The 26,890-nt window shown below is 42.9% G+C and overlaps 1 protein-coding gene across 1 annotated transcript in view; it reads left to right on the forward strand.

Annotated features, from left to right (window-relative positions):
• Nucleotides 1-26,890, forward strand: part of LOC141147991 (uncharacterized) — a 58,367-nt gene that overhangs the window by 25,286 nt on the left and 6,191 nt on the right. Inside the window, exons 6-7 of the mRNA XM_073635147.1 lie at nt 1,979-2,341; nt 4,044-4,343. Of these exons, the coding sequence (XP_073491248.1) occupies nt 1,979-2,341; nt 4,044-4,343 (663 nt within the window). The remainder of the gene's footprint in view (nt 1-1,978; nt 2,342-4,043; nt 4,344-26,890) is intronic.

Genomic DNA, 26,890 nt, shown 5'->3' on the forward strand with positions numbered 1-26,890 from the left:
GCCCAGCCCCTGTCATAGAGGAAGTCCTGCACTTATAGTGAACACTGATTTCATTCCACCGTAAAACTCTCCTGGTGTCCCACTTTTAACATTAGAATGTATATTGGAGTGATTTTGATCTGAGTTCTGACTCATGTAAACCTGTTTGATAATCTGGAGTACCTTTATTTATGCCATATGGCCAAAGGATTGTGAACACCTCAACATCACACCTACTTTATCTTGTTAAACATTCATGGCCATTAACCACTTCAGCCCCGGAAGGATTTACCCCCCTTAATGACCAGGCCATTTGTTTGCGATATGACACTGCGTTATTTTAACGGACTTTGCGCGGTCGTGAGACGCTGTACCCAAATAAGTTTTGATGTCCTTTTTTTCCCACAAATAGAGCTTGATTTTAGTGATATTTAATCACATACTGAGGAGCGACAATTTTGAAAAAAAAAAATTTGTTACTTTGTGCTATAATACATATCCAAAAAAAAACAAAAACAAATTTCTTCATCAATTTAGGCCAATTTGTATTCTGCTACATATTTTTGGTATAAAAAAATCACAGTAAGCAAATTTTGATTGGTTTGCGCAAAAGTTATAGCGTCTAAAAACTACAGGATAGATTTATGGACTTTTAATTTTTTTTTTAATGGTTTTTACTAGTAATGGCAGTGATCAGCGATTTTTAGCGGGACTGCGACATTGCGACGGACAAATCTGACCCTAAGTGACACTTTTTGGGGACCAGTAACACCAATATAGTGATCAGTGCTAAAAAAATGCACTGATTACTGTATAAATGACACTGGCAGAGAAGGGGTTAACATCAGGGCGATCAAAGGGTTAAATGTGTGTTTCAGTGTGTTTTCTTACTGTGTGGGGGATGGGCTCACCGGGACAACACATCACTAGGATCACTAGGAACAGAAGATCTCGATGTTGTCCCCTGTCAGAATGGGGATCTGCCTTGTTTGCATTGGCAGATCCCCGTTCTGCCTCTCTGTACCACGATCACGGGTGGCCAGTGGACATTGGGCTCGCCAGGCACGTGCATCGGCTCCTCCTCTGTGAAGCAGGCACACACATGTGTCTCTGGCGGCGTGCGCGCGCCAACAGTATCTATTGCAAGAAACAATGTACAGGTACATTGTTTTGCGCAATAGAGCCATCCTGCCACAAATTATATGCGGTGGGCGGTCTTTAAGTGGTTAATATGGAGTTGACCTACCTTTGCAGCTTTAACAGACCCCACTCCTCTGGGAAGGTGTTTTACACGATTTTGGAGTGTATCTAGGGAAATTGTTGCCTATTCAGCCAAAAGAGTGGCGTTAAGTCCGGTACTGATGTTGAATAGGAAGATATGATTGGTAATCGTCATTCCAATTCATCCCAAAGGTATTCAGTACGGTTGAGGTCAGGGCTCTGTGCAGGACACTCCAGTTCCTCCACACCAAAATCATCAATCTGTCGTTAGAGAGCTGCTTTGTACACAGGGGCACAGTCATGCTGGAAAAGAAAATGGTCTTCACCAAACTGTTACCACAAGGTTGCAAGTACACCATTGTTGAAAATACCTTTTTATGCTCTATTATTAACAATACTCTTCACTGGAAATATCTAAAATCAATACTCTCACTTTTGTCCATATAGTGTGTATACAGCTACTGGTTATTTTCCCACCTTTCCCCAGATGTTCCTGTTCTGTGTGTATAATCTAGTAATGATTTTGGGTATATTTCTTGCTCAACATCTATCATGTTAACAGGTGCAGCAATCAAATAATGTAGAGTTCATTTAGATTCTCTTGTTTTCTTGTATCATTTCTTTATTTCTTTAAAAAAAAATGGATTTGTATTATGAGATACAAAGCAGCTTTTTTAATAAAATGTATAGACTTATTGTAGATGTTTATAGTCTATGTAATGTGTCAAGTTCCTGCAGATGAGTAGCATTGAGTTTTGGTATTCATGTCTTCTTTTAGCAGATCAGCTGAGATTCATTGTTGGGAAGATTCAGGGACCTCGTCGGTGGATTCATGGGGAGAAGGTTGCTCTGTATATTTCACTGTTTTATTGCTCTGAGGACACTGGGGTGATGTGGATGGTGGAAATGACAGATGGAAAAGTAGAGGAAATATCCAGCAATGGAGGGGATCCCCTGACAGACTCTGGTTATACAATATCTAAGGAGTCAGAAGAGTCTGATAAAGAAGTACTGTTCAATATAACATCATCACTGACATTTGTATCATCCGTGTCCAGACACCCTCAAGTCACTTTTGCCTGCAAAATCACCTCTGATGAACAAACCAAGACCGTGAAATTCCAGCCTGAGTCTATATATGGTGAGATAATTCCTCATTTTAATGTACCTGCAAGTGCTTTTGTGATATGTGCTGAATGAGTTGTATTGTTAGAATACAACAAATACTGCTTGTTTTATAACAGTCTTAAGCCAGAATTTTCCAAATAAGAAAATGCTTATTACATAATGTTAAATTCATGAATGGACAAAAGGTTTGATGCAATAAAGACTGATAGGTGGAGTAGTTCCAGGCGATATATTTTTGGCATGAATGGCTTCCTTATTTTCCCTTGAATCATAAATATGATGCAATTATTTAATTTGAAAGATGGGCAATACATCAAATTTTGAGTTGATCCATTTTTTTTACATTATGAACACTTAGAGGGTTATTAAGTACAGTATATTTCCATGCTTGGGATAATATCACCATGGTAAGGGGGCAGCAAGCCTCCAGCCTCAAGTCATAGATAACAGCCTTTATACTCTTTGGTAGAGTGTATGTGTGCAGGGTGCTTTTCTACTGTATGAAAAGTGCAACCCTACCAAAGGGGCATCCTAGCCTGTGAGTGATTTTAAGACTAATGCCGCTTACACACGATCGGACTTTCCGGCATACTTGGTCCGGCGTACCGGAGTCCGTCGGACAATTCGATCGTGTGTGGGCTCCAGCTGACTTTTTTTTCTCTAAAGTTTGACGGACTTAGATTTGAAACTCGAGTCCGGTCGGAAAGTCCGCTCGTCTGTATGCTAGTCTGACGGACAAAAACCGACGCTAGGGCAGCTATTGGCTACTTGCTATGAACTTCCTTGTTTTAGTCCGGTCGTACGTCATCATTAACGAATCCTTCTGACTTTGGTTGATCGTGTGTAGGCAAGTCAGTTCATTTGGAAAGTCCGTCGTAAACTCAGTCGAAAAGTCTGCCGGACAAAGTGTGCCGTAAAGTCCGGTCTTGTGTACGCGGCATTAGGGGACTCAGAGCAGAGGACTCTGAAGGTTCTTAATCCATTGTATTTGGACATTGGACTCCGAAGGTTCTTAGAGACTTCAGTGACTACAAAAGCGTATTAAGTAATACGCTGCAATACATTACAACAATGACCATGTTAGATGATATTTTTAGTATGTTGTTGCATCTAGATATGTAACAAGTAACCCAAGGAAAGATACTTGCTTCTATGTCTGGTGTGCTGGATCTGGTGTCATAAAGAGGAGTGATAATTCCCTTTCAATTTTGTTTTTTCATGTTAAAATAATTTTTGAAGTCTAGCAATACTAGAAGCCCTACCAGATAGTACAGCCCCAGCCCCAGCCCCAGCTTTTTACATATATACCACTAGAAATTTTGTGCATAAGGTGTTAAAACTGCAGAGGACAAATTTAAGGTTTTAGTAATACAATATTATAATTTTCAACCAATGGTACGAGCGCCAGATGGGGTGTTTTAAGAGGATTTAGAAGTGAATTTATATTAATGAGAATCTGTCACTAAACTCCAACTGGCAATAAACCTGCAAATAGTAAATTTAGTAGTGGTGTAGAATGCTTCTCCATACCCTGAAGTCCAATCCCTTTAGAGCAAGGAAGTGAGCATTGCAGTGAAGCGGGGAGGCAGTGAGGGAGCATGGATAGGTGAGTAGACCTTGTGTTTATGCTGAATATACTACTAAAAACCTATCCAAACAGACAGCTACACTTTAATGTGCACTTTTGACCAAAGTCTTTTAAATATCAATTTTAGCAAAGCCACAAGCCCTGGGACCTGTGAAGACAAGTCTGTGCGACAATGGAGATGTCCTCTGTTCTCTGAACCTGCAGAAATTTTACCCCCGAGATGTGGAGCTCAGCTGGAGATCAGGAGAAGATAAGCTGGAGTCCAGAGAGAAGTATGAAGAGAATAATGATGGAACATTTAATGGTAACAGTCATTGTACTGTCCCAGGAAAACTATTATTAAATCCCAACTTCACTCTCCATGTGACCTGGAACCACAAATCTCTGGATGGACAGCAATCACAAGTCCTGTCCTGGAGGGATCTGGGTAAGTGCGAGAAAAACTAATTTCTTACCACTAACTTAGAGCCCATTCCCTCTGCACGGCAATTTATGTTACATGCATTGGTGGCTGTAACTCTAAACCACACCTCAATGCGCAATGAGTAATAATGTACTAACTTGTGTTACAATCCCAAACAATGGTGCATGCACCCATTTTTGGAAGCACACCGCACCACAAAGTTGCATCTGTTGTAAGCTGCATTGTTGTGCTTTTCAGAATGAATGGCAATGCATCAAAGCAACGCATATAACGTATGAATGAGCCCTTGCTGTTTACCTACACCAGTGGTTCTCAACCTGGGGGTCGAATAACGATTTTCCAGAGGTCACCGAATCCTGGGCTGTTCCTGAAGCCCGCACCGCTCTCCTAGCCCTTTCGCGGCCACCCAACTGGGCTGTTCCTGGAGCCAGTGGCCGCCCACTCAGTCTCTTCGCAGCCACCCATTCAGTTCATGGCACGGCTGGGGGGCAGAGACTAGAGGTCAGTTTGCTGGTGTGGAATGTGAAGTGGGAGAGGCTGGAGGAGACCCTATCCCCTGATTTCGGCATAGGTGTCACTGCTGTGAGACACCACACAGCTGGAGATACAGTGAGTAACACTACCTGTGATTAGAGTTGCCATTAAAAGTCCCCACTACAGTTCTCAGATCAGCAGATGACCTTGATCAAGAGCACCAAAGTTGGCTAAACAGAACTCCCCCAGCTTTGCCCCTCATCCCAACTCCCCGCCAGCACTGCTGCTCATCCCATTTTCCCCACCCCCCACCAAGGAGTAAAAATAGAGAATACATGGAGGGGAGAGGAAAAGAGGGGAAGGAAAAAAGATAAAGGGAGAGAAAAAATAAAAGAAAGAACAAGAAAAATGGCTAGAGAGAGGGATGGGGAAAAAAACAAGAAATTAGGATAGAGAGAGATAAAAGAAAGGAGAACAAAGAGAATGATGCATCCTAAAATGTACTATAAGGGGTTTAATAAGAGTGGAAGGGTCTCAGGGAGTGCTAAATGTCTGTGGGTTAGGGACGCAAATTACTTGTCCTGCCTTGGGTGCTGACTACCCACGCTACGAAAATAATTTTACTGTTAGGGGTCCCCACAACTTGGGAAATTTTATCAAGGGGTCACGGCCCTAGACAGGCTGAGAACCACTGACCTACACAAAGCCTGAATAGACACTTGTACATCAAACTGGAATGAAAAAGAGAATCCTATTTTTTCACCACCATACAACAGTTCAATAAAAGAACATCCAAGCACCATCCCATCAAACCATCACTTTTTCACAAAGTTTATACCACATCCAGTACAATCCAATATCAAAAGTGCAGCTGTAATTGGATTGAATTAATGAATATGGGTTTAGAGCAGGGATCTCCAAACTACGGCCCTCCAGCTGTTGCGGAACTACACATCCCATGAGGCATTGTAAAACTCTGACATTCAGACATGACGAAGCATGATGGGAATTGTAGTTCCTGAACAACTGGAGGGCCATAGTTTGGAGACCCCTGGTTTAGAGGAAGGGAGAACAAAAAAAACGTAGTGTTACTGAACCAGCATTTGATCTGTGTTTTCCTTTCTGCTTCCTCATCCTCTGAATACATATGACCATTATGAATATTATTGGGAAATGTGAATGTGGCCATCAGGAGGGACATATTCAGTGTTCTTCTCAGAAACCTTTGATGAAATAATCAGAATTCCAGGACTTCATTATTTTCTGTGAATTTTCACATTCAACCAACTTTACAATTAATGTCAGATAATAACAGCTTTGCTTGCATACTTCCTTTGTTAACAGCGAAAAACCTAACTACAAAATGCAGACCTAGACTTTTAGTAGCTTACAAGTATGCATTTAAATGTAATTATCTCAAGAGCTTAATCGCATTATACAATGGGCACAGAAATCACAACCTCACAGTTGTGTGATGCGAAGGCAGGTGTCAGATTGCAATGGACAAAACCAACAAAGAACACAAATCAACATCTGCACACGATTCACCTTCATTGAAAGAAATCATCATTACTCTCAAAACAGTAATTTAGACAACTGAAAACGATCTCCAGGTAACAGAATCCTCAAGATGGTTACTGTACTTAGGTTGAAAAAAGACAAAAAGTCTATCTAGTTCAACAGATATTAGCCGGAAATTCGGTGGACACAAACATTGAAAATCATTGTTGGCTACACAAGTACATCCAGAAAAACTATTATTAATGTGTTTCAGCTGCTGTGGCCTTACTCATAGCATACTATGAGTGAGTGTCGGTTCACACTGCCGCGACTTGGGATCTGACTTGTCAGCCCTCAAGTCGCCCCAAGTCATTTGACATTGGGAATTATATTATAGTCAATGAGAGCCGTCTTAGACCCCTTTCACACTGGGGCGCTTTGCAGGCGCTACATCGCTAAAAATAGCACCTGCAAAGCGCCCTGAAAGTGCCGCTGCTTTGTCTCCAATGTGAAAGCCCCGAGGGCTTTCACACTGGAGCAGTGCGCTAGCAGGATGGGAAAAAAAGTCCTGCTAGCAGCATCTTTGGAGCAGTGAAGGAGCTGTGCGTATACCGCTCCTTCACCGCTCCTGCCCATTGAAATCAATGGGGCACCGTGGCTATAACCCTTGCTCAGCAGCTAGCGGGGTTAAAACCGCCCCGCTAGCGGCCAAATACCGGCGTTAAAACTACGGTAAAGCGCCGCTAAAAATACACTTTACCGCCAACGCACCTCCCGCCACAGTGTGAAAGGGGCCTTAATGTACACTGAAGTTGCTCTGACTTCAGAAAAGGTTCCTGTACTACTTCAAGGCGACTTCTAAGCGACCTGTACCCATAGAATTCAATGGAAGTCGCCTCCAAGTCGGATCCTCTTCTATAGTGAAGCGACTTCACAGGAAAAAGAAAAGAATTTACCCAGGAAGAGTGACCGCGATATTGTGTCAATAGTGCGCAACAAATTATATAGGCATGGGGTGTGGTCACCCGGTGACCCCATACCTTATGACGTCACAGTCTCGGGGCATGATGGGACTGTGAGATGTACAGTACCCAGTCACCGAGAACCAGAATACATTCTCGCGGGCAGGTACTGTATGTCACAAGAGCTGATTAGCTCTGATTGGCCACAGGCAAAGTCACCTGTCCTGGGGGCGACTTGAAGTCGCTCAAAGTCGAGCTGAAGTTGCATTGAAGTCACCTCCAAGTCACCTTGCTAAGTCACGCTGTAAGTCGTGTTGCCCCAGTGTGAACCGACCCTAAGGCCACAGTGGCTGAAAAAAGTTAGCATTGTTTTACTGGATGTACTTGTGTAGCCAATAAAGGTTTTTAATGTTTTAGTCCACCGAGTTGCTGGCTTATATCTATCAATGTTAAAAGTATTGAGGGACTTCACATCCCAGCCATGAGCACCAGTCTTCAGCCTTGGTTAGCATCACCAACAGTATAGCTTGGGTATTTTAATCAGTGATTCCATCTAGTTCAACCAATAGAAAAAAAATACATAGAATTATTTTTTTTTAAAACCTCCATATACGGAACCCTATACCCACAGTTGATCTAGAGCAGGGGTCTCCAAACTACAGCCCTCCAGTTGTTCAGGAACTACAATTCCCATCATGCCTAGTCATGTCTGTGAATGTCAGAGTTTTACAATGCCTCATGGGACGCGTAGTTCCACCACAGCTGGAGGGCCGTAGTTTGAAGATCCCTGATCTAGAGGAAGGCAAAAAAAACCTCTATTAACCACTTACGGACCACCCACCATCATTATACGTCGGTACTTTGAAGAGGGCTATCGTTGTTATGGCAGCAGCTAGCTGCCATAACCCTGGTATCCTCTTCTTCAGCGGGAAGAAATGGCAGAGGATCCCCAAATCCAGGTGTGAAAAACTTGTTGCATCTTTCCCAAAAAGACTCATGGGTGTATTAGATCAAAAGGGTGCTTCTACTAAATACTGAGCAAAGGGTCTGAATACTTAGGACCATGTGATATTTCAGTTTTTCTTTTTTAATAAATCTGCAAAAATGTCAACAATTCAGTTTTTTTGTCAATATGGGGTGCTGTGTGTACATTAATGAGGAAAAAAATGAACTTAAATGATTTTAGCAAATGGCTGCAATATAACAAAGAGTGAAAAATTTAAGATAGTCTGAATACTTTCCGTCCCCACTGTATGTTATTTTTTATATATTTTTTTGCACAGTCACTTATATATATTTATTTGCCACTATTCCTAGTAGGCATCTGAAATTTTTATTTGTATGTTACACTTTGCATAACTAATCCTTTGCTGTGCTGGCTGCTTTTATTCTGATTAAGGGGACAGCGCGGTATATATATACTTTTCCTTGAACCTGATTATCAGGCTATTTTTGTTTTATTTTACTAAGGCATGCAAGGATTTATTTACTAACCTATTTTTCACTCCATAAGACCCCCCCCCCCAAAAAATGGGGTTAAATGCTTGTGCGTCTTACGGAGCAAATACTGACCAGCCCCCCCCCCCCTGTCGTCGACATGTCACAATATAGGACGGCCGTCTCCCGCGAGTGCTGGGCAATCTCCTATCACTCACAGGAGACAGAGAAGCCCCAGCGGCCGAATGGAGTACTGCCGCTCGGGCTGCTCTGTCTTCTGAGTGACAGGCAGACAGGCGAATGTGATGACATCCTCGCCAGTCGCCACGTACAGGTCAGGCTGCATGTGATGTATACAGGTCAGGCTGAAAATTAAGCGGAGTTCCACCCATTTAAAAGTCAGCAGCTACAAAAAGTGTAGCTGCTGACATTTAATAATCAGACACTCACCTGTCCCACGGTCCACGATGTGGACGCCCGAAGCCCCACCCCCCCTCCTCTCCGCTGGCATTTTAACTGTGGGCATCCGGGTGTGGCTTCATGCAAGCCATGCTGTGAATGGCCGGACCTATGACGTGTCCCAGAAGATTACAGGGATGGAGGGGGAAGAGGTGATCTTCCTTCCGGCACCAGAGGAGGAAGTGGGAGCTGGGTGCCTGTAAAACCAGGGTACCCACTCCCCCCCTCCCCCAAAAAATGACATGACAAATGTGGCATGTCAGGGGGTCTCCAGCACTTACAGCGGAAGTTCCATCTTTGGGTGGAACTCCGCTTTAATGGACTCAGGTCAGGCTGCATTTCAGGGGCACTGGTAAATATTTTAGTACACCATTTGGTTCAGAATGTTTTTTTTTTGTTTTCCTCCTCTAAAACCTAGGTGCTTCCTATGGTCAGGTGTGTCTTATGGAGCGAAAAATACGGTATTTTAGGCTTCACTGTGTTAGCTTAGAAAAAAAAAAAAAAAAATTCTGATGGGTTTTCTTTAAAGTGGTTGTAAACCCTTTACAACAACTTTATGCTACAGGTAAGCCTATAATAAATATGTGCCTTTGCTTCAGTCTGTGTACCGTTACCGGCGGCTCCCGCGCGCATGCTAGCTCATTATGTCTTTGTCTTGCAGTTTTGTTTTTTTTTTACCAGGCTTTACAACCACTTTAAGCAAGACATTTATATACTGTAGAATGTCCACAAGTGGTTAAACCCTACAACCTATAAGAACTTTTAAATGAAAAGGACAATCAGCGCAAACTAAACCTAATAGAAATATGCAAGCTGGACACTAAAGGATACACCAACTTCAGTCAAAATATTTATAAATAATTAAGTGCAGCGCAAAAAAAAGGAAACAATAAATGAATAGTGTATAAAGTATCTAAATTAAAGTCCATACAGATACAAATACAAATACAAATTCTTCTGGTTACATCCAGGACAATCGCTTGTCAGCAGCTGTGATAAGTAAAATCATGAGGATGCCCTTACCAGATCAGGTGGACCCTTTAATTACAGGGGGTCTTTGAGGACCACTGGCACACTCCTCCATTGGATGTCATCTGCGGGAGGCAATCATCTGATGTCCCGGGATCCGGAGCGGGCTGAGAGATCCGTGCAGATCAGGTGGACCACTTAATTATAGGGGATCTTTAACCACTTGCCGACCGCCTCACGCCTATATACGTGAGCAGAATGGCACGGGCAGGCAAAATCACGTACCTGATACGTGATGCCTTCCTGCGGGCGGGGGGTCCGATCGGACCCCCCCCCCCCCAGTGCCATAGGCGGTCGGCTCTTGTTCGCGGGCGATGAAAGGTCAGGGGGAGGCCATCCATTGATGGCCACCCCCTCCCGATCGCTCCCAGCGAATCAAATGCTTCCTCTCCCTCTGTAATGTAAACAGAGGGAGAGGAAGTGATGTCATCCCTCTTCGAGTCGGTCTTTTCGTCCCAGCGCCGAGGAGAGAAGACATCCAAGTAAGTGCACCAACACTACACTTCCAGTAGAACACGCAGGCACACTTTTCACCCCCCTTCACACCCCGATCACCCCCCGATCACCCCCCTGTACCCCCTGTCACTCTGATACCAATAGCAGTTTTTTTTTTTTTTTGCATTGGTGTCAGTTTGTGACAGTTATAAGTGTTAGGGCAGTTAGGTTAGCCCCCTTTAGGTCTAGGGTACCTCCCTTTAGGTCCAGGGTACCCCCCTAACCCCCCCTAATAAAGGTTAACCCCGTGATCAGTGTCGCTAAGCGATCGTTTTTCTGATCGCTGCATTAGTGACACAGGTGACGCTAGTTAGGGGAGGTAAGTATATAGGTTCGCTGTGAGTGTTTTATAGCGACAGGGACCCCCATATACTACCTGCTAAAGGTTTTAACCACTTGATTGCCCCCTAGTTAACCCTTTCACCAGCGATCACCGTATAAGTATTACGGGTGACGCTGGTTAGCTAGTTTGTTTTTTGTAGTTTATTACAGTTTATTATAGTTTATTATTTTATTTTATTTATTTATTTATTTCAGGTACTTATATAGCGCCGTCAATTTATGCAGCGCTTTACATATATATATTATACATTCACATCAGTCCCTATGCCCTCAAGGAGCTTACAATCTAAGGTCCCTAACTCACATTCATACCTATACTAGGGCCAATTTAGACAGGATCCAATTAACCTACCATTATAGTTTATTATAGTTTTAGGGCACCCGCCGTTTATTACCTTATAAAGGTTTAACTCCCTAATTGCCCGGCGGTGATAGAAGTTATGTTTTTAGGATCAGATAAGGTCTGCGTCGCCCCAGGCAGCGCGAGGTTAGCGCCAGTACTGCTAAAACTCACGCACGCAGCATACACCTCCCTTAGTGCTATAGTATCTGAACGGATCGATATCTGATCCGATCAGATCTATACTCCCCAGCAATTTAGGGTCCCCCAAAAAAACGCAGTGTTAGCGGGATCAGCCCAGATACCTGCTAGCACCTGCATTTTGCTCCTCGGCCCAGCCCAGCCCACCCCACCCAAGTGCAGTATCGATCGATAACTGACACTTACAAAACACTAAGCACACATAACTGCAGCGTTCGCAGAGTCAGGCCTGATCCCTGCGATCGCTAACAGTTTTTTGGTAGCGTTTTGATACAGTCGCTGACAGTCAGGAGCTTTTTTGCCTGAGAGTCTCACTAGTGTACCCCTAAATTTAGAGCCCAAAATGGCAAATCGAAGGTACACTAGTGAAGAGGCCTACACGTTTCTGATCATGACAGATAGTGAAGAGGAAGTCACTCATCTGTCAGATTCAGGCTCAGAATACGATCCTGTAGAGGACAGCGGCTCCATGACAGATAGCTCTGACGACGGAGTTGTGGTCCCTGCTAAGGTCAGGCGTACCAGACCCCGAACTTCTTCTTCTGTCCTTGAAGTGCAAGAACCGCAGGGCTCTCGTATGGAGCAGAGAAGTACTAGTGCCGCTATTCCTTCTGGTGAACTGGCAAGCACCAGCGGCCTAGTACACCCTGGTCGTACATCCAGCACTGCAGTATCACGTGGTGACGTGGCGAGTCCCATAAGTGCAGTTCAAGCTAGTGAGGTGGCAAGCACAAGTAGTGTCCCGCTGCCACCAAGAAGACAAACACAGGCCCGTCGTGCCCATAGTGCCCTTCCTGCTGCATTCGCCAATCCGAATTGGGAACCCACCACTTCTGCAGCACCCATACTTCCCCCTTTCACTGGCCAACCCGGAATTCAGGTGGAAACAGTTGACTTTATGCCACTGGATTTTTATTCGCTGTTTTTCACCGAAGATCTCTATAGATCTATTGTGGACCAAAGCAATTTGTACGCTGGTCAACACATCGCCACTATTCCCCAGTCCACCTTTGCCAGAGATTGGAAACCAATTACGGTTTCCGAATTTAAGATCTTTCTGGGCCTTTCCCTCCTCATGGGGTTGAATAAAAAGAGTGAGTTGCGGTCATATTGGTCCACTGACCCAATTTACCATTCGCCCTTGTTCTCTGCTTCCATGGCCAGGGCACGATACGAGCAGATTTTGCAGTTCATGCACTTCAACGACAATGAACTCTGTCGTCCTCGTGGAGACCCTGGATACGATCGGCTCCACAAAATGCGGCCCCTCGTAAACCACTTCAACCAACGTTTTGCAGACTTGTTTACCCCCCATCAAGTTGTCTGCGTTGATGAGTCCCTGATTAAGTTTTCTGGCCGCTTGTCATTCAAACAGTACCTTCCCAGCAAGCGTGCCAGATACGGGGTCAAGATGTATAAGCTCTGTGACAGGGCCACAAGCTATACATGTAGTTTTATGGTTTACGAGGGAAGAGATAGTCACGTAGAGCCGACAAACTGCCCTGACTACATAGGAAGCGCTGGCAAGATAGTATGGGACTTGGTGTCACCCTTATTCGAAAAGGGGTACCACTTGTACGTGGACAATTATTACACGAGTGTGCCACTTTTTAGTCACTTGTTTGATCATCAGATTGGAGCATGTGGCACCGTGCGATCTAATCGCCGGGGCTTTCCCCAGCGGCTTGTAGATTCCCGTCTTAGGCTGGGGGAGAGAGCCTGCTTGAAGTGTAATAACTTGCTCGCTATGAAGTGGAGGGACAATAAGAATGTTTTCATTCTTACCTCCCTTCATGCAGACACGACGGTCCAAATTCCTACGGCGACTGGTGTTGTGGAGAAACCCCTCTGTGTCGACGAATATAACCTTATTATGGGAGGGGTGGACCTCAACGACCAGTTGTTGGCGCCCTACCTAATTGCCCGTAAGGCCAGACGCTGGTACAAAAAAGTGTCTGTTTATTTATTTCAATTGGCTTTGCTGAACGCTCATGTGCTATACAGAGCTTCAGGACGGACTGGATCCTTCCTTAAATTCCAGGAAGAGATCGTCAGAGCCCTTCTGTTTCCAGACGGTGCTCTACCTCACCTTCCCCAACCAAATGCAGTAAGCCGGCTGCATGAGAGGCATTTTCTTTATGCCCTCCCGAGTACCCCTACCCAACGAACCCCCCAAAAAAGATGTCGTGTCTGCAGCAAGCGTGGATTTAGGCGTGACACCCGGTATTATTGTCCCCTCTGTCCTGGCAGTCCTGGTCTTTGCATTGTTGAATGTTTTGAACGCTACCATACACTAGCGGAGTATTAGCGTAGGGTACAGCACTGCACAGACTAGGACACACTTTCACAGGGTCTCCCAAGATGCTGTCGCATTTTGATAGACCCAAACCTGATACCAGTTAAAAAAGTTAAAGTTACAAAAAAAGTGTAAAAAAAACAAAAAAACAAAAAAAAGTAAAAAAAAAGAAAAAAACACAAAAAAATATATAAAATAAAAAAACCAAAAATAGTTGTTGTTTTATTGTTCTCTCTCTATTCTCTCTCTATTGTTCTGCATTCTATACTGCAATGTTTTATTGTTATGTTTTTATCATGTTTGCTTTATAGGTATGCAATTTTTTTATACTTTGTTTTTTTATTGTTAACCACTTTTTTGTTTTCAGGTACGCCATTCAGCTGCAGAGCAGATTTATTTATCTTGACAGCAACAGTGTTTGCTCCCACGATACATAAAGCCGTGACTCCAGCGCTGTCGGAGGTGATTTCACCACCACAGTTACATACTTCAGCATATATGCCGAAGCGTGGGGGCAGTAGTGGGTGGAGGAGCGATTTGCTCCTGCCTTTTGCGGGAGGATGCCCCCATGCTTCGGCATATATATATTTTAGGTAGGTACAGGTTGCGTTAAATGTTTTATTTTTTACTATGTTTTTTTTTGTATTTTGCTTTGCAGGTATGGTAAGTATTACTGTTATACTGTAATGTTACTTTGTTTTTTGTTAACCATCATTTGCTTAGCAGGTACGCCATTCAGTTGCAGCGCGGATTTATTTATCTTGACAGCAACAGCGTTTGCTCCCACGATACATAAAGCCGTGACTCCAGCGCTGTCGGAGGTGATTTCACCACCACAGTTACATACTTCAGCATATATGCCGAAGCGTGGGGGCAGCAGTGGGTGGAGGAGCGATTTGCTCCTGCCTTTTGCGGGAGGATGCCCCCATGCTTCGGCATATATATATTTTAGGTAGGCACAGGTTGCGTTAAATGTTTTATTTTTTACTATGTTTTTTTTTGTATTTTGCTTTGCAGGTATGGTAAGTTTTCCTGTTATACTGTAATGTTACTTTGTTTTTTTGTTAACCATCATTTGCTTAGCAGGTACGCCATTCAGTTGCAGCGCGGATTTATTTATCTTGACAGCAACATCGTTTGCTCCCACGATACATAAAGCCGCGACTCCAGCGCTGTCGGAGGTGATTTCACCACCACAGTTACATACTTCAGCATATATGCCGAAGCGTGGGGGCAGCAGTGGGTGGAGGAGCGATTTGCTCCTGCCTTTTGCGGGAGGATGCCCCCATGCTTCGGCATATATAAACGGTGCATGTATGCCCATCATTAGAAGTGGGTGGATGAAGGGAGGTATTCTAATGGTGGGCATACCCACCGATCAATATTTTTTTTTCGTTCAGCCCACAGGCTGCATGAAAAAAAAGTTTACAATGTATGCCCAACAAGGACCAGCAACGTACTGGTATGTTGCTGGACTTTGAGTGGTTATACCAGAATGATGCCTGCAGGTTTAGGTATCATCTTGGTATCATTCTTTTCAGCCAGCGGTCGGCTTTCATGTAAAAGCAATCCTAGCGGCTAATTAGCCTCTAGACTGCTTTTACAAGCAGTGGGAGGAAATGCCCCCCCCCACCCCCACCGTCTTCTATGTTTTTCTCTGGCTCTCCTGTCCCAACAGGAAACCTGAGAATGCAGCCGATGATTCAGCCAGCTGACCATAGAGCTAATCAGAGACCAGAATGGCTCCAAACATCTCTATGGCCTAAGAAACCGGAAGCTATGAGCATTTCATGACTTAGATTTCGCCGGATGTAAACAGCGCCATTGAGAAATTGGGAAAGCATTTTATCACACCGATCTTGGTGTGGTCAGATGCTTTGAGGGCAGAGGAGAGATCTAGGGTCTAATAGACCCCAATTTTTTCAAAAAAGAGTACCTGTCACTACCTATTGCTATGATTGGGGATATTTACATTCCCTGAGATAACAATAAAAATTATTAAAAAAAAATAAAAATGAAAGGAACAGTTTAAAAATAAGATAAAAAAGCAAAAAAATAATGAAGAAAAAAAAAAACAAAAAAAAAAACCACCCGTCCCCCCTGCTCTCGCACAAAGGCGAATGCAAGCGTCGGTCTGGCGTCAAATGTAAACAGCAATTGCACCATGCATGTGAGGTATCACCGCGAAGGTCAGATCGAGGGCAGTAATTTTAGCAGTAGACCTCCTCTGTAAATCTAAAGTGGTAACCTGTAAAGGCTTTTAAAGGCTTTTAAAAATGTATTTAGTTTGTCGCCACTGCACGTTTGTGCGCAATTTTAAAGCATGTCATGTTTGGTATCCATGTACTCGGCCTAAGATCATCTTTTTTATTTCAGCAAACATTTGGGGAATATAGTGTGTTTTAGTGCATTAAAATTTAAAAAAGTGCGTTTGAAAAATCGCTGCGCAACTACTGTGTGAAAAAAAAAAATGAAACACCCACCATTTTAATTTGTAGGGCATTTGCTTTAAAAAAAATATATAATGTTTGGGGGTTCAAAGTAATTTTCTTGCAAAAAAAAATATTTTTTTCATGTAAACAAAAAGTGTCAGAAAGGGCTTTGTCTTCAAGTGGTTAGAAGAGTGGGTGATGTGTGACATAAGCTTCTAAATGTTGTGCATAAAATGCCAGGACAGTTCAAAACCCCCCCAAATGACCCCATTTTGGAAAGTAGACACCCCAAGCTATTTGCTGAGAGGCATGTTGAGTCCATGGAATATTTTATTTTTTGACACAAGTTGCGGGAAAGTGACAATTTTTTTTTTTTTTGCACAAAGTTGTCACTAAATGATATATTGCTCAAACATGCCATGGGAATATGTGAAATTACACCCCAAAATACTTTCTGTTGCTTCTCCTGAGTACGGAGATACCACATGTGTGAGACTTTTGGGGAGCCTAGCCACGTACGGGACCCCGAAAACCAAGCACTGCCTTCAGGCTTTCTAAGGGCGTAAATTTTTGATTTCAGTCTTCACTGCCTATCACAGTTTCGGAGGCCGTGGAATGCCCAGATGGCACAAACCACCCCCAAATGACCCCATTTTGGAAAATAGACACCCAAAGCTATTTGCTGAGAGGTATAGTGAGTATTTTGCAGACCTCACTTTTTGTCACAAACTTTTGAAAATTGAAAAAAGAAAAAAAAAATACGTTTTTCTTGTCTTTCTTCATTTTCAAAAACAAATGAGAGCTGCAAAATACTCACCATGCCTCTCAGCAAATAGCTTGGGGTGTCTACTTTCCAAAATGGGGTCATTTGGGGGGGTTTTGTGCCATCTGGGCATTTTATGGCCTTCAAAACTGTGATAGGTAGTGAGGAGTGAAATCACAACTTTCCGCCCTTAGAAATCCTGAAGGCGGTGCTTGGATTTCGGGGCCCCGTACGCGGCTAGGCTCCCAAAAAGTCCCACACATGTGGTATCCCCGTACTCAGGAGAATCAGCAGAATGTATTTTGGGGTGCAATTCCACATATGCCCATGGCCTGTGTGAGCAATATATCATTTAGTGCCAACTTTGTGCAAAAAAAAAAAAAAATTGTCACTTTCCCGCAACTTGTGTCAAAAAATAAAATATTCCATGGACTCAACATGCCTCTCAGCAAATAGCTTGGGGTGTCTACTTTCCAAAATGGGGTCATTTGGGGGGGTTTTGTGCCATCTGGGCATTTTATGGCCTTCAAAACTGTGATAGGTAGTGAGGAGTGAAATCACAACTTTCCGCCCTTAGAAATCCTGAAGGCGGTGCTTGGTTTTCGGGGCCCCGTACGCGGCTAGGCTCCCAAAAAGTCCCACACATGTGGTATCCCCATACTCAGGATAATCAGCAGTATGTATTTTGGGGTGCAATTCCACATATGCCCATGGCCTGTGTGAGCAATATATCATTTAGTGCCAACTTTGTGCAAAAAAAAAAAAAAAATTGTCACTTTCCCGCAACTTGTGTCAAAAAATAAAATATTCCATGGACTCAACATGCCTCTCAGCAAATAGCTTGGGGTGTCTACTTTCCAAAATGGGGTCATTTGGGGGGGGCTGTGCCATCTTGGCATTTTATGGCCTTCAAAACTGTGATAGGTAATGAGGAGTGAAATCAAAAATTTATGCCCTTAGAAAGCCTGAAGGCGGTGCTTGGATTTCGGGGCCCCGTACGCGGCTAGGCTCCCAAAAAGTTCCACATATGTGGTATGCCCGTACTCAGGAGAAGCAGCAGAATGTATTTTGGGGTGTAATTCCACATATGCCCATGGCCTGTGTGAGCAATATATCATTTAGTGACAACTTTTTGTAATTTTTTTTTTTTTTTTGTCATTATTCAATCACTTGGGCCAAAAAAAATAAATATTCAATGGGTTCAACATGTGCCTCAGCAATTTCCTTGGGGTGTCTACTTTCCAAAATGGGGTCATTTGGGGGGGTTTTGTACTGCCCTGCCATTTTAGCACCTCATGAAATGACGACATAGGCAGTCATAAACTAAAAGCTGTGTAAATTCCAGAAAATGTACCCTAGTTTGAAGACGCTATAACTTTTGCGCAAACCAATAAATATACGCTTATTGACTTTTTTTTACCAAAGACATGTGGCCAAATACATTTTGGCCTAAATGTATGACTAAAATTGAGTTTATTGGATTTTTTTTATAACAAAAAGTAGAAAATATCATTTTTTTTTCAAAATTTTCGGTCTTTTTCCGTTTATAGCGCAAAAAATAAAAACGGCAGAGGTGATCAAATAGCATCAAAAGAAAGCTCTATTTGTGGGAAGAAAAGGACGCAAATTTCGTTTGGGTACAGCATTGCATGACCGCGCAATTAGCAGTTAAATCGACGCAGTGCCAAATTGTAAAAAGTGCTCTGGTCAGGAAGGGGGTAAATTCTTCCGGGGCTGAAGTGGTTAAGGCATAAATGGACCACTGTCACACTGCTCTGCGGGAAGAGGTCATCTGATATCCCGGGATCCGGAGCAGGCTGAGAGATCCGTGCTTTGATGGCAGAATCAGCGGAAATGTTCCCCAATAAAAGGAATGAGAAAGGAATCTAAGAGCGATCCGTTTGCAAAGTCTTTCCCCAAAAAATTTATTTAAAACACATGAGGGTTAAAAGCGCTCAGCAGTGCTATGTTACATAAGAAAGTATTAAAACGATAAATGCAGTCTGTCCGGAGCGGGACAGCTGTTCACTTGAGATGGTTGCGGGTGATGTCGGCGGTAATACTCCACCCCGTAGGCGGCGTTACGTCACTGGGGACTTCATCAGCAAGGGTAGAGCACGCCCATCACCCAGAGACTTATATACTCTAACTGAATAACCAACGGGAGTGACAGAGCACCGGAAACAGAAGCTGAGAAAACTGGGGACATTATCCCAGGACACAGTAAAATTTTAAAAAATAATAAAAACTAAGTAAAACTTATAATGCTAATATACATCCCAAAGATAGGATCCCAGAAATAGGATTCTGTATATGCACGGTCTATATATAGGGGTACTGAAAAATCATTATAAGACAAATAAAATAAATACTTAAAACACCACCCGCAGCCATCTCTTACAATGAATTAGAATTTTTTTTTTTAAAACCACATTGCAACCACATAGCACTAGCATATAGGTGAATAAAAAAATAAGATTCCACAGCTCAACAACTGGAAATAAGAAATTAATCAGTAATTTTAAAACCAGATTACGTTCGATCATTTATTAGAAATAAAACAATTAAGATCGAACTCAACATTTAGTCCTCTGGGGACTGACACCCTGGTTTCATGTATCCAGAAGGATTCTCTTTGACTAAGTTGCCTGATAAAATTACCCCCCCTCCAATGTTTCGTAACTTTTTCTATACCCCAAAATACCAATTTTTTTGGGTCCCTGTTATGGCACAATCTTAAGTGTTTAGAGACAGAGTGAGTTTTGAGGCCTCGTTTAATGTTATTAACATGCTCTGAGATGTGGACCCCCATTGGTCTCGAAGTTCGCCCCACGTACTGGAGGCCACATTCACACTGCAGCATGTATACTACGCCAACAGTGTCGCATGTAATAAGATTTTTTTATTTTTGATAAGTTTTACCGGTGGCATTGGCAGAAAAATCCTTCTTCCTCTTATTATTAAATTTACAGTGCCTGCATGCTGGGCATTTTCCGCATGCGTAGAAACCAGACATAAAATTAAAGATGCGGTTTTCTTTAATAACAGGGGGGTCCACTACATCCGGGGCTAATAGATCTCGTAAGGTGGGTGGGCGTCTATAGATAAATCTCGGGCGTAATGGGAGAGTGGGTCCCAGGATATTGTCTTTTTCAGGATATCCCAATGTTTTAAAATAATTTTCTCTATTTTCTTATACTGAATATTATAATCAAGGATTATCCTAAATTGGGAGTCCTCCTGGGTCCCATTTTTATTCCTAGTAGAGACTCCTACCAGAGTGGATCTATCGAGGGAGCCTACTTTCAATATTTCATCCGTAATGAGAGTTTGCGTGTAGCCCTTCTGTACAAATTTTTCTGCCATGATATTGGCTTGAGAATAATAATCACTGTCCTAGAAAGCAGTTACGCCATAGGCGAATGAACTGCCCTCTAGGAATATTCATTAGCCATGTGTTGTGATGGCAACTGTCCAGAGGGATATACCCATTCCTGTCAGTTGGTTTACAGTAATTGCGAGTTCTATAGGCACCTTCATGATTAAAAATCTCCAGGTCTAGAAAAGCTATGCTCCTGGCATCAGCATTCCAAGACAAATGGATATTCTTAGTATTGCCATTAAGCCTGGACATAAATAACTGGAGACTAAGTGAGTCTCCATCCCAAATCATGAACAGGTCATCTATATATCTTTGGTAGCAGATCAACTGAGCAGGTCTGCTACCAAAGACACATTCCTCCTCCCAGTGTGCCATGAACAAGTTGGCAACACTCTGCGCAAAACGAGCGCCCATGGCTACACCGAGGATTTGTAAAAAGAATTTACCCCCGTACCAAAAGTAATTCCTAGCTAGGCAAAACTCTAGTGCTCTCACAATAAAATTACAAAGTTGGGGGGAAAGGTTGGACTTATCCAACGCCCATTGAACAGAGCGGATGATGGTGTAAAGTGAGCCAACATCGGCTGTCACCAATAAACTATTTTTACTGAAGGTTAGGTTTTCCACAATGTTAATAATATGCTTAGTATCCTTCAGGAAGGCTGTGGTGGTAGTAACCAGAGGCTTCAAAAAGTAATCGATATACTGACCCAAGCGTTCGGAGACCGAGTCTATACCATTCACAATGGGTCTCCCCGGCGGAGCCTGGGGATCCTTGTGGATTTTAGGTAAAAAGTATATAATCAGTCTCCTGCAAGCACTTGGGTTCAGATAGGATGCTTCCTTTTTATTCAACACTCCAGTAGTTTTTCCTGAAGTGATAAGGACCTCCAATTCATTCTTGAACTGGAGAACAGGATCTGTACTAAGAATCTGGTACGTTTTTCTATCAGCTAGTAATCGATCCATTTCTCCTTGATAGTAGGATTTGCTCATGACCACTAACCCACCCCCCTTGTCGGCGGGTCGGATCACTACATTTTTGTTTTTTTCCAGTAAGTTAATTCCCTTTTTGAGAAAGGAGGGGTCCCCAACTTTTCTCACTTTTAGGTCCTCTAAATCACTAGCCACCATATTTTTAAAGACCTCTACATGTCTATGATCACTTTTTAGAGGGTTAAAAACTGATTTATTGGCTAAATTTGAGTGTGTGCCTACATTCATATTGGGCGGGCCGCAAACTGACCTTTCCCCAGGTTTAGAGAGAAAATATCTCCTAATGTTTAAAGTTCTAACAAACTTTTGCAGACTGATATAAGTTTTAAATTCACTGAGGTTGCAGGCTGGGGCAAATTTTAAACCCTTGTCCAACACTCGTAATTCGTCTTCAGACAGATCTACCCCACTGATATTAAATATGCCCCTACCTAGTGGCATTTTAATCTTTTTTGTTTTTCGTCCAGCTCTTCTCCCTCTCTTTGTCTTCGTTTTCCACCCTGTCTGTTTCCGGTCGGGGTAAATTCTCCTTGATCCGGCCATTGGGGTTGGGGGTTCCCTAAAAAATGATTCTGATACTATGCATTGTCCTGGGAAAGAGGAGCGAATCTATTTTGTAACGCAATGGGAGTCCTGGCATATTGTTGATCATAATTAACATAATGAGAATTCTGCTCAGAATGTGAATAATGATCTGATTCATTGTAAGAGATGGCTGCGGGTGGTGTTTTAAGTATTTATTTTATTTTAAGACAAATGTCTTATAGTGATTTTTCAGTACCCCTATATATAGACTGTGCATATACAGAATCCTATTTCTGGGATCCTATCTTTGGGATGTATATTAGCATTATAAGTTTTACTTAGTTTTTATTATTTTTTAAAATTTTACTGTGTCCTGGGATGATGTCCCCATTGAGCGCTGGAAAGTTTTCTCAGCTGAGCGCTTTTAACCCTCATGTGTTTTAAATAAATTTTTTTGGGAAAGACTTTGCAAACGGATCGCTCTTAGATTCCTTTCTCATTCCTTTCATTGGGGAACTTTTCCGCTGATTCTGCCATCGAAGCACGGATCTCTCAGCCTGTTCCGGATTCCGGGATATCAGATGACCTCTTCCCGCAAAGCAGTGTGACAGTGGTCCATTTATGCCTTAAAGACCCCCTATAATTAAGTGGTCCACCTGATCTGCACGGATCTCTCAGCCCGCTCCGGATCCCGGGACATCAGATGATTGCCTCCTGCAGATGACATCCAGCTGAGCAGTGTGCCAGTGGTCCATTCACGCCTCAAAGACCCCCTGTAATTAAGGGGTCCATCTGATCTGGTAACGGCATCCTCATGGTTTTACTTATCACAGCTGCTGACAAGCGATTGTCCTGGATGTAACCAGAAGAATTTTTTATTTGTATTTGTATCTGTATGGACTTTAATTTAGATACTTTATACACTATTCATTTATTGTTTCCTTTTTTTTGCGCTGCACATAATTATTTATAAACCTATAAGAACTACTCAACACAAGAGCATGGATAATCTCTGGATCAGATGACTTCTGGAGGTTTGGAGAACCTCATGATAATTTAAATGTATATATTTGTGTTAGGCTTGCACCGATACCATACTCGTACTTGTGAAAATGTTCCGATACCAAAAACAGATGCCTTTAAGGTGCGATTCGAGGCCATACAAAATGAATTGCCTCAAATGGCACTGCAAGGAATCGAATGCGGAATCGAATGCGAAATCACATGCGGTTTCCCGCACCTTTCTTGTGTGAACCCAGGCTTGTCATAGTGGTTTCAGTAGATTCACACAGCAGCAGTGCGGGAAACTGCTTGTGATTTCGCATTCGATTCCTTGCAGTGCGATTTGAGCCCATTCATTTTGTATGGCCTCGAAACACACCACAATGGTATCAGTACTCGGCAGCAGTGAGTACTTGACCGGCATTGGTGCAACCCTAATTTGTATTATGATCCCCAAGCTGAAACTACAACTACACTTCTACAGCAATGACTTCTCAGAAGTGTCAGTTTACGTTCCAATTTTAAATAGTAAAGAACTAAAAGCTATGCATTTATGTTTAAAGTGTATCTACACCCAAAACCAAAAATTTTATATTTTGCAGATTACTAGTCATCAGTTTGGTGTCTGTACTTGTTTCCTTTTTTTAAGCTTCTTTTACTTTATTTTCAACTGGTAATCCTACTGACCGACACCCCCCCCACCCCACCCCCCCCTGTCGTCGACATGTCACAATATAGGGCGGCCGTCTCTAAGTAGGAACAACAATCCGTCTCCTCCCTCCAGTAAGTCCCATCCCCCCACAGTTAGAAATACACCTAGGGAACACAGCTAACCACTTGATCGCCCCCTAGTGTTAACCCATTCCCTGCCAGTGACATTTATACAGTAATCAATGGCTATTTTTAGCTCTGATCGCTGTATAAATGTCAATAGTCCCATAAAAGTGTCAAAAGTGTCCGATCTATCGGCTGCAATGTCGCAGTCCCGATAAAAATCGCAGATCGCCACCATTACTAGTATAAAAAAAATAATAACAAAAATTACGTAAATCTATCCCCTATTTTGTAGACGCTATAAATTTGCGCAAACCAATCAATATGCGCTTATTGTGATTTTTTTTTTGACCAAAAATATGTAGAATATATATCGGCCTGATAAATTGGTACATTTTTTTTTTAAATGTTGGGGATATTTATTATAGCAAAAAGTAAAAAATATTGTGTTTTTTTTCAAAATTGTCGCTCTTTTTTTGTTTGTAGCGTAAAAAATAAAAAACGCAGAAGTGATCAGATATCACCAAAAGAAAGCTCTATTTGTGGGAAAAAAAGGACATAAAGCGACGCACTGCCGTATCTCAAAATATGGCCTGGTCAGGAAGGGGACAAATTCTTCTGGGTCTGAAGTAGTTAAAAAAGAAAACTAATGCAGCCACCATATATAAGGGTTGTAACATATTGCATTTTGTTCCTGGGTTTAGTTATCCTTCCATTTCCAGCTGTTAGGGAATACAAAATATGTTTCAAGACTTTACTTTCTTGGTTCTATGTGCGGTGTGCTATATACATTGTGTACAATTGTGTAGATTTTCCTTGGAGGCCACAGGTGGAGATCGGTGAAGAAGCCACCATACAGTGTGCAGTAACAAAATACTTCCTGGATGCTGTGAAGGTGATGCAGTTCATAAGCCCTCTGATTCCTACTGTATTAAAGTGTATTGTATTTGTACTGTCTACCCTCAATTTGTAAAGCGCTATGTAAACCGTTGGCGCTATATAAATCTTGTATAATAATAATAAAAGACGAGCAATCCAGAGAAATGTATCCTGTGACCTCAGATGAGGTGTACGGAGTCACCAATATTCCACTAGAGAGACAGAATGATGAGCCCTATAGATGTAGATCATGTGTGACCTTCTCCCCCTCTCTGGAGAGAGATCAGGGTGTGGAATATATCTGCAGGGTGAAAAATCCCAGCCTGGAGGAACCAAAAGAGAGGAGTACAGGAGCTCTGCAAGTCACCGGTGAGTACCACATACACTGCAATAAGAGAAGAGGGAAAAGAAGTTATATCACTAACCACTTACCGCTGAACATTCATAAACCTCCTGGCAGCAAGTGGTTATAACAAGTTGCAGCCATGAGCTTGGTACAATTTTTACAGCCGGAGATCAGCTGTAATGGGAAGGGCCAACACCAGCCACCCGGGGAGCCTGGGACCATGGTAAATGGGCAGGATAGCTAAACACAGGAGATGAGGAACATCTATTCTCAAATCTCATCTGTGACTAATGAAGCCAAAAGTTACGATTATTTCATCACTTTCTGTTTCAGAGCTGTGATCCCCTGACTGCTACAGCCAGGGAAGTAGCTAACCAAGCACCATCTGTACTTGTTTTGGAGGGCAGGGAAGATATCAGAGGTCTAATAGACCACTAATGTCTCCATAAAGAGGACCTGTCACCTGCCCAAAGCTATCATATAGGAGGCCTGTTATTCCCGTTGTGATAGTAATAAATTGAAATGAAAAAATAAGTCAAATAAAACATGTAAAAAAAAATACATTTAAATAAAATAAAAAAGTAAATAAAAAAATGTAAAAGCATGCCTGTTACCAACCCCCAACCCCGGGCATACACATAAATGCAAATGTTCTCATAGGTGCCGCACATGTATGTAAAAAAAGTGATTACATCACACATGGGAGGTATCGCCATGAACATTATAGTGAGGGCAATAATTCTAAGATCAATATTCATGATTAACTGTATATACCTTAAATTTGGTTTTACATTATTTTGTAGTATTTCCCTTAACATCAGTCCTTGTAGTAGTGGCCACCAGGACAGCTAGGGGTTCATAGGTGTGTGCTGCCTTTTGCATTAGGGTGTGAACCCTCAAAGCTTAAACACATGCGAGGTTAAAATAATGTATGTAGTTCAGCATTGCCACTCCTGGCAGGCGACTAATTAGGTCCCGCTGGCTTGGCGGTCAGCTCAGTAGGTTCTGCAATTCCTGGTCCTCGTGATCTTTTCCTCACTGACTCACCCAGGCAGTAGGTCCACACGGCAACAGGTCCCTCCAGCTTTGGTTTCCGGTGTGGCCAAACAACACTCAGTGATCCAGTTCTGTGGGCCCTGGTGTGGCACAGATACCCAGCATTGGGTATGCACTGCTCCAGGTTACCACACACATGAAACATCCACAGCAGCTCAACCTCTCAACCCTTGGTATCAGGTCCTCACCCACTGGCTTCAACGTTATGCTCCATTCACAATTTGCAATCGTGGGCAGAATCGCAGTGGCCATTAGAGTCTGCAGCTCCATGAATTTTCACAGCACTCCTGCCCCTCTGGACTACTACTACTTTTCTTTAATCCTTTGCCATACATCATACAGGAGAGGGAAGGAGGTGGAGGGAGATGCACTGTGCTCTGTTCTCTCCCCTGTGTTACACTGCTGCTCTCGGTAGAGAGATGGGAGGAGGGAGCAGACATACAGGCTGTCCTGTTTGTCCCCTGTGCAGAGGTAGCAGCAAGAGAGAGCAGGCAGCGGAGCTCGGCTTACCCTCCAGCAACAAAGCTGTGCGGGAGGAAACAAAAACTGCCCTGTCACTACCAAGAACAGCCACTTTGTACAGCAACAGCTCCAGGGGCACAGGGGAGCGAGAAAGATAAACACATAGAAGGTGGAAGCGGGCACGGCTACACTAATACCTTTGGGGTGATTAGGGTGTGCCCAGGCGCCTCCAGCACACCCCCATGCACATGCCTATGCAGGGGTAGATCTTTTTAAAGGCAAATTCATTGTTCACTTTGCAAGGAAATTTACCCCAGAGCTTAGTGAATGTGGAAAGTTTCCATTTGGAAAGATTAACCAATCACGTGTTGGAAAAAAAAATGTTTTTGCTTGCACAT

This window comes from Aquarana catesbeiana, linkage group LG06, assembly GCF_042186555.1.
Source record: "Aquarana catesbeiana isolate 2022-GZ linkage group LG06, ASM4218655v1, whole genome shotgun sequence".
NCBI lineage: Eukaryota > Metazoa > Chordata > Amphibia > Anura > Ranidae > Aquarana > Aquarana catesbeiana.